Here is a 9410-nt window from a genome sequence, read left to right as displayed (position 1 = left end):
CTAGGGTTCCTCGCTCAGGCCCCTCCCCTGCGATCGCGGAAGGCGGGGTTACCGCGCTGGCCCTTGCTCCGCGGGCGGACGTTCCCTCGCCTCCTCCCCTCCCGCGGAGGCTGAGGGCGGCCGGGCTTGCGGGCTTGCAGGGAATCCACGGCGCAGGAGGCTTGAAGAGACGCGGAAGCCTTCCCTGAAGAGCCCTTGCCCAACGCTTGGACGAGCGGATAAGTTCGCCTTCCCAGAGCTGTTCCCCGGAAAAGTGCACAATATGGCCACCCTTGACTTTTCTGGGGCCCCTCCTTACCTCCCCTGCCGCCACCCTGGCCCCTTAAGTCTCCCTGAAATGTCTGCAGACGCCCTGCCTCCACCTGCCTCTGTGGTGGGGCTGCCTGGTCAAATGCAGAAAACCCAGTTAAATTTGAATCAACGACGAACAAATTTTTAGCGTCCCCTATTTTTATTTGCCAAATCTGGCAACTCTAGCCTATAGCCTGCTCTCCACCCAGCAGGCATTTGGTCAGCTGTTCTCACACTCAAAGCCCTGTCATTTACTTTTTTTATTTAAAAAATTAATTTATTTTAATTGGAGGCTAATTACAACATTGTGGTGGTTTTTACCATACATCAACATCAATCGGCCATGGGTGCACGTGTCCCCCATCCTGAACCTCTGTCCCACCTCCCTCCCCACCCCATCTATCTGGGCTGTCCCAGAGCACCGGTTTTGAGTGCCCTGCTTCATGCATTGAACTTGCACTGGTCATTATTCTATATATGATAATATACATGTTTCAATGCTATTCTTTCAAATCATCCCACCCTCGCCTTTTCCCACAGAGTCCAAAAGTCTGTTCTTAATTTACATCTATGTCTCTTTTGCTGTCTTTCTAAATTCCACATATATGCGTTAATATACTGTATTGGTGTGTTTTTGTTCTGACTTACTTCGTGCTGTGTAATAGGCTCCAGTTTCATCTACCTCATTAGAACTGATTCAAATGCATTCTTTTTAATAAATGAATAATATTCTTTTTTAAAAATTTTTTGAAAACATATCTAATTTTTTTTGGCTTTATTTTTTTTGAAATTAAAAAAATTTTTTTTAGCTTTACAATATTGTATTGGTTTTGCCGTGCTGTGTATATGTACCACAGCTTTCTTATCCATTCATCTGCCGATGGACATCTGGGTTGCTTCCATGTCCTGGCTATTGTAAACAGTACTGCGATGAACATTGGGGTACTTGTGTCTCTTTCCGTTCTGGTTTCCTCGGTGTGTATGCCCAGCAGTGGGATTGCTGGGTCACATGGCAGTTCTATTTCCAATTTTTTTTAAGGAATCTCCACACTGTTCTCCATAGTGGCTGTACTAGTTTTCATTCCCACCAACAGTGTAAGAGGGTTCCCTTTTCTTCACACCCTCTCCAGCATTTATTGTTTGTAGACTTTTTGATAGCAGCCATTCTGACCAGTGTGAGATGGTACCTCACTGTGGTTTTGATTTGCATTTCTCTGATAATGAGTGATGTTGAGCATCTTTTCATGTGTTTGTTAGCCATCTGTATGTCTTCTTTGGAGAAATGTCCGTTTAGTCCTTTGGCCCATTTTTTGATTGGGTCATTTATTTTTCTGGAATTGAGCTGCAGGAGCTGCTTGCATATTTTTGAGATTAATTGTTTGTCAGTTGCTTCGTTTGCTATTATTTTCTCCCATTCTGAAGGCTGTCTTTTCACTTTGTTTAGTTTCCTTCGTTGTGCAAAAGCTTTTTAAAAAATTTTTTAAATTTATTTATTTTTAATCTATTTATTTTGATTGGAGGCTAATTACTTTACAACATTGTAGTGGTTTTGCCATATAGAAATGCAAGAAATTTCTGTGTATTAATTTTATATCCTGCAACTTTACTGTAGTCATTGATTAGCTCTAGTAATTTTCTGGTGGTATCTTTAGAGTTTTCTATGTAGAGGATTATGTCATCTGCAATGCAGGCAGATTCTTTACTGTCTGAGCCACCAGGGAAGCCTGGTGATATAGCAAGGTTGTTTGTAAATAACATTTTGAGGTGTAATTTACATAACATAAAATTAACTCATTTTAAGCATACAGTTCAATGTTTTTTAAGGTTTATTTTATTGAAGTATAGCTGATTTACAATGTCGTGTTAGTTTCTGATGTGCATCAAAGTGATTCAGTTATATATATATATATATATATATATATATATATATATATTCTTTTTCATATTCTTTTCCATTATGGGTTTTCACAGGATATTGAATCTAGTTCCCTGTGCTATACAGTAAGACCTTGTTGCTTATCCATTCTATATATGAGACTTTGCATCAGCTAATCTCAAACTCTCAATCCATCCCTACCCCATCCAATTCAGTAATTTTTAATAAACTTACCAAGTTATCCAGTTATCACCTTAATACAATTTTGGAACAGTTCCATCACCCTAGTAAGATCTGTTGTGCCTGTTTATAGTTAACCCAGAAAGTGGGTTTTAATCTAAATTTGGCACATATATTAAAGGGGAAGCAGTGCATATCTGTGGGATGAATGTGAGAACCCCCAAGGGGCATGAACATATGCTTGAGTTGGTTGTTGACATCATCTGATTTCTACCAAGAACTACTTTTCATGAGCTTTTCTTTGCTCACATCTTGGGCAATTATGTGCTTTAAGAAGAAAGCCATCCACTGATGGGATCTCTTCACACTTCTATTTTCTCAGGTAGTGAGCAGTAAACAGTTCTTAGACAATCAAGTGGAGAAGGCGATGGCACCCCACTCCGGTACTCTTGCCTGGAGAGTCCCATGGACAGAGGAGCCTGATGGGCTGCAGCCCATGGGGTCGTGAAGAGTTGGACACGACTGAGCGACTTCACTTTCACTTTTCACTTTCATGCATTGGAGAAGGAAATGGCAACCCACTCCAGTGTTCTTGCCTGGAGAATCCCAGGGACGGGGGAGCCTGGTGGGCTGCTGCCTATCGGGTCACAAAGAGTTGGACACGACTGAAGCGACTTAGCAGCAGCAGCAGCAGACAATCAAGAAGCAGTTATAGGCTTGCTGCATGGGTAAGAAAGTAGCTGAAATGTTATGGAGATTTTTGGTTTTTCAGTGGTATAGAAGAAGATAAAAATAGGCAAGGCAAATCTGGGGTCCCCTAAAGAATAGGGACTCCAGTGAATTGGACCCAAGATGGTACCTATTAGGTGCTACTGTTCTTCTTGACTCTGCCTAATTGCTATTTGTCTACCTCTATGTGGAATTATTGACTTAATCTGCTTGAGTTTAGTATACCAGCATTATAGCTGATGTATCAGGATAGACTCTTAGATGTGAAAAGAACTTTAAAGATCATCTACCTGTAAGTTTTATTTATTAATATTTTATACAATTGATGCCTATAGAAGGGAAAGGGTTTTCTTTTTTCCCTTTTTTAAATTCAATTATAGGGACTGCCCTGGTGGTCCAGTGGTTAAGACTTTGCCTTCCAATGGAGAGGGTGCAGGTTCGATCCTTGGTTAGGGAGCTAAGATACCACATGCCTTGTGGCCAAAACACCAAAACATAACACAGAAGCAGTGTTGTAACAAATTTAATAAAGACTTTAAAAATGGCCCACATCAAAAAACTTAAAAAAATTCAATTATAGTTCCACTGGATCACAAAGAGTCGGACATGACTGAAGTGACTTAGCATGCATACATAGTTGAATTACATTGTTGTGTTATTTACCACTGTACAACAAAGTGACTTAGTTATACACATACATATGCATTCTTTTTCATATTCTTTCCCATTGTGGTTTATCAGAGGACATTGAATATAGTTCCCTGTGCTATACAGTAGGACCTTGTTGTTCCATTCTTTAAAAAAAAAATAATTGGAGGATAATTGCTTTACAATGTTATATTGGTTTCTGCTATACAACAATGCAAATCAGCTATAAGTATACATATATCCCCTCCCTCTTGAGCCTTCCTCCCAACTCCCCATCCCACCCCTCTAGGTTGTCACAGAGTACCAAGCTGAGAATCCCGTTTTATACAGAATCTTCTTACTAGTTATCTGTTTTACACATGGTAGTGTATATATATCAGTGCTGCCCTCTCAATTTATCCCACCCTCTCTTTCCCCCACTGTATCCACAAGTCCATTCTCTATGTCTGTGATTCTATTCCTGCCATGCAAATAAGTTAATCAGTACCATTATTCTCGATTCCATATATATGCATTAATATACAATATTTGTTTTTCTCTTTCTGACTTACTTCACTCTATAACAGGCTCTAGGTTCATCCACCTCAGTTCAACTGACTGAAATTCATTCCTTTTTATGGCTGAGTAATACTCCATTGTATATATGTATCATAACGTCTTTATCCATTCATCTGATGATGGACATCTAGGTTGCTTCCATGTCCTGGCTATTGTAAATAGTGATGCAATGAACATTGGGATCAACTCAGTTCAGTCGCTCAGTCATGTCCAACTCTTTGTGACCCCATGGACTGCAGCACACCAGGCTTCTCTGTCCATCACCAACTCCTGGAGCTTGCTTAAACTCATGTCCATCTACTTGGTGATGCCATCCAACCATCTCATCCTCTGTTGTCCCCTTCTCCTCCTGCCTTCAATCTTTCCCAGCGTCAGGGTCTTTTCCAAGGAGTCAGTTCTTTGCATCAGATGGCCAAAGTATTAGAGTGTGTCAAAAAGACACATTGGGATGTATGTGTCTTTTTGAATTATGGTTTTCTCAGGGTGTATGCCAAGGAGTGGGATTGCTGGTCATATGGTAGCTTTACTCCTATTTTTATTTATTTTTTTTTAAATTGGAGGAAAATTGCTTTACAATATTGTGTTGGTTTCTGCCATACATCAATATCCTAGTTTTTAAAGGAATCTCCATAGTGGTTTTATCAATTTACATTCCCACCAACAATGTAAGAGGGTTCCCTTTTCTCCACATCCTCTCCAGCATTTATTGTTTGTAGATATTTTGATGATGGTCATTCTGACCTGTGTGAGGTGATACCTCATTGTAGTTTTTATTTGTGTTTCTCTAATAATGAGTGATGCCGAGCATCTTTTCACGTGTTTATTAGCCATCAGCATGTCTTCTTTGGAGAAATATCTGTTTAGGTCTTCTGCCCTCTTTTTTATTAAGTTGTTCTTTTTTTATATTAAGCTGCATGAGCTGCTTGTGTATTTTGCAGATTAATCCATTGTCAGTTGCTTTATTTCCAAATATTTTATCCTATTCTGAGTATTGTCTTTTCACCTTGTTTATAGTTTCCTTTGCTGTACAAAAGCTTTTAAATTTAATTAGTTCTCATTTGTTTATTTTTGTTTTTATTTCCATTACTTTAGGAGGTAGGTTAAAGAGGATCTTGCTGCAATTTATGTTAAAGAGTGTTCTGCCTATGTTTTCCTCTAAGAGTTTTATAGTTTCTGGCTTTACATTTAAGTCTTTAATCCATTTGAGTTTATTTTTGTGGGTTTTCTTTAGGTCATAAAATTTGTTAGTAGCAGAGATGAGACTAAAACCTTATTCTTCTGATATTCAGAATATACAATGCCCTAGAATTAGAAAAAAGTCAGAAACAAGATTTATAAAACAATGTTGTAACAGCCAGTTAAAGACATCTAGATATATATGGAATCTAGAAAGATGATACTGATGAATCTATATGAAGGGCAGCAATGGAGATGCAGACAAAGAGAATAGAGTTGTGGACACAAGGTGGGAAGGAGAGGGTGGGAAGACTTGAGAGAGTAGCATTGAACAATATACATTACCACATGTAAAATTAGATATCCAGTGGGATTTTGCTGTATGACGCAAGGAGCCCAAGTCCGGTGCTCTGTGACAACCTTGATGGGTCAGGTGGGTGGGAGGTGGGAGGGAGGTTCAAGAGGGAGGGGACATATGTATACCTATGGCTGATTGATGTTGATATATGGCAGAAACCAACAGAATATTGTAAAGCAATTATCCTTCAATTAAAAATAAATTAAAAAAAAGACATCTTAAACTGGTTGTAATTTTTCTAGTTTCTTTGGGAGGAGATAAATATGTAATATCAAGGGGATAATTATTCCAAATAAACTTGTACAAGTCCCGTTTCAAAAATAGCAGGGGAATAATTTTGTTATTTTTATTGGTATTTAAAAATGTTTCCTATGATAGTAATACTTTAATAAGTGTAAATTTTAGGTTCTACATTAGTTTGATGAATGTAGGTATATGAAATATAAAAGCTGCAAAACATTTACTTTTAGCAGATTAAAGTGTATTCAGTTTAATTATCAATCTTACAAGGTATTTTAAATTGAGAGAATTTTCCATTTTCCATTAAAAGCAAATTACTATATAGGTAAGATTTTAAATACACCTTTAAATTATTTTCCACTAGGTAAATTTTAAGGAAATGTTTGCTTATAGGCAAAGAAAGACTGATAAGATATATTTTTTAAAATAGGCTTTAAAATATTATTTCCGTGGTGTATATAACAAGTTATTACATTAAAAATTTCATTTTTAGTATTCTTTAATGTTAAAATATGAAGGTAATATTCGTTTAGAATGTGGATTAATATGGTATCACAATTTACTTTTGAAGAAAACTGTTTTATGTTTTTCATATTTAAACAATACATCAAGCTCTAAATTGAACAGCAACCACCTAAATAAATTTTCTGTAACACACCACGTATCAGTGCAATTTCATTGGGTATGCCAAAATTAGCCCATGTGAAAATGGGCCAACTTATGATTTTCATTTTTGAAACACAAAGAGCAAACTGAAATAGAGATAATATTTAAACATTTTCAATAAAGGTAAGAAATATTCGAAGATCATGGCATCCGGTCCCATCACTTCATGGGAAATAGATGGGGAAACAGTGGAAACAGTGTCAGACTTTATTTTTCTGGGCTCCAAAATCACTGCAGATGGTGACTGCAGCCATGAAATTAAAAGACGCTTACTCCTTGGAAGGAAAGTTATGACCAACCTAGATAGCATATTGAAAAGCAGAGACATTACTTTGCCAACAAAGGTCCGTCTAGTCAAGGCTGTGGTTTTTCCTGTGGTCATGTATGGATGTGAGAGTTGGACTGTGAAGAAGGCTGAGTTCTGAAGAATTGATGCTTTTGAACTGTGGTATTGGAGAAGACTCTTGAGAGTCCCTTGGACTGCAAGGAGATCCAACCAGTCCATTCTGAAGGAGATCAGCCCTGGGATTTCTTTGGAAGGAATGATGCTAAAGCTGAAACTCTAGTACTTTGGCCACCTCATGTGAAGAGTTGACTCATTGGAAAAGACTCTGATGCTGGGAGGGATTGGGGGCAGGAGGAGAAGAGGACGACAGAGGATGAGATGGCTGGATGGCATCACTGACTCGATGGACGTGAGTCTGAATGAACTCTGGGAGTTGGTGATGGACAGGGAGGCCTGGCGTGCTGCGATTCATGGGGTCACAAAGAGTCGGACACAACTGAGCGACTGAACTGAACTGAACTGAAGAAATATTCTTTAGAGAGGGTGACATCTCCTTTGCAAGATGGCCAAAACAGCTCCTGAAAGATTGTGAGAATAGAGAGAGATGCTTCATTTGTAACTAGAAATAAATATGAATGCATCAATTTTGAGAATAAATCATTTAAATATTCCATGTAAAATATGAATAATCATATGTATCATGTTTAATTATTCCAGTTACAGAATAATCGGCACTGAGTGTATTTGAAAGAGCTTAGAATGGTATAAAATGGCTTCCTATTTCCCTACTTCCACTCCCAAAGTGCTGTAAATTAGTACTTTCCCACTATCAAAGTAATTATCAGAGCACAAGCCAAACAGCTGAGTATGTTACCTTGAAAAAATTACAGTACAGTACATAAAGTTGGTAGATACTTTTTATTATTTCATATGAATGTAAGTTGACATGTAGAATTGATTTTTACCATTTTGTTCTGTATAAAATTTGGAAATGCTTTTATCCTCTCATAACTCTTAAAACTTTGCAAAATATTCATTTGAAAAATTAAGACAGGGAATAGTTTTCAAGAGAGGTTTTAGGTCATTTTACATAATAGTGGAGTGTTGCTAAAATTCTCAAATTTAAAATATACTTATTTTCTAAAAAAAACTCTTCTACTCTCACAATGAATTTCTTTTTTTTTTAATTAAAAATGAATTTCTTGAAGGCAGTTCTTTTGATGTCAGATAAAAGTTCATAAGGATTTCTACCTAATAAAATTTACTTTTAAGAACTGAGATGCATCTAGCAATTTCTATATTTGATGTAATTTGTTTTAGAACTTCCTAAAAAAGTTGAAAATGTGTAAAAATAGATTAGTTGATAAGGAGGTACTGAATCATAGCAGCACATTGAATGGCAATTAGTGCAAATCCTATTACAAGGATTAGAACAAAGGTATCATCACTCATCTCTATCTTGGGTTTTTCATGTTTCCCTTCACTAGGGCTGCTTCCCTGCCTTCCTCTAACATCTTTACCAGGCCCCGGCTGTTGCTTATAGGTTGAGAAAAGAGCACTTGGGCTACATTGTCCCCAGAGCTCTTGTATCCCAGCAGAATTCTGACATTGACGTCCAGCGCAGACTTTGAAGTGGTAATGTGAATTTGTGAGAAAGTTGGAAAAGGAGAATGATGTGTTCGGTCCTTTGTAAATCTAAATGAAAAAGAGTCAAAATTAAAATTGTATTTTCTTACAAAAAAAAAAAAAAAAAGGTTTTTGACAACAGGAAACATTGCATGAATATGTTCACAACAAAATAAAAGTTTACTGTTACAGTCTCTAATATCTTGAGATCCCAGTACTATTTAGGTGTAATTTTCTTCAATATAACAGATAACAAAGACTGTTAACTGTTAAACATTAAATTCCATTTGGTTTGAAATGGCTTGGCATGTGGTCAGTGGAATCTAAAAATAACTACATCCAATAATATTAAGTTAAATACATAAACAAATTGTTCCCAAGTATTATGTACATAAATATTTAGGACCAGATAGGATTTTTGGATAAGATTTAGTTACTTTCAACATCATAAAAGAATATTGTACTCTTTGACAAGAGCTCAGTCCCCAGCAGGATGTAAAACTATAAATTACAAAGACAAAATTTATAAGAATTTACCAGGTCAGTTCCACTTCCACTGATGACCTGAAGACTGTAAACTATGGAATCTCCATTTATTGGCTCCAAAGATTCCCATTTGACCTCACAAGTATTGTTATTCAAGTGGTGCAATTTAGGTGCTAGAAAAAGAGAATTTCAGCTTAGATGGTTCCACTTTGCCCAGGTGGTCTTGAAAACATTGAAATCTCTCATACAGTTTTATATGGTCAGTAAAAGGTAACCCATGTAAGATTAAG

General features: G+C 37.2%; 1 protein-coding gene across 1 annotated transcript in view; it reads right to left on the bottom strand.

Annotated features, from left to right (window-relative positions):
- Window positions 1–3583: 3583 nt before the first annotated feature.
- The window catches only part of LOC519208 (fibronectin type III domain containing protein 3C1), a 66754-nt gene continuing 60927 nt past the window's right edge, over window positions 3584–9410 (bottom strand). Inside the window, exons 25-26 of the mRNA XM_024988398.2 lie at window positions 9172–9293; window positions 3584–8703 (exon numbers count right to left, since the gene is read on the bottom strand). Coding sequence (XP_024844166.1) covers window positions 8365–8703; window positions 9172–9293 — 461 coding nt within the window. The 3' untranslated portion in view covers window positions 3584–8364. The remainder of the gene's footprint in view (window positions 8704–9171; window positions 9294–9410) is intronic.

Source organism: Bos taurus, chromosome X (genome assembly GCF_002263795.3).
Source record: "Bos taurus isolate L1 Dominette 01449 registration number 42190680 breed Hereford chromosome X, ARS-UCD2.0, whole genome shotgun sequence".
Classification (NCBI taxonomy): domain Eukaryota; kingdom Metazoa; phylum Chordata; class Mammalia; order Artiodactyla; family Bovidae; genus Bos; species Bos taurus.
This window is presented reverse-complemented; position numbering and strand designations above follow the sequence as displayed.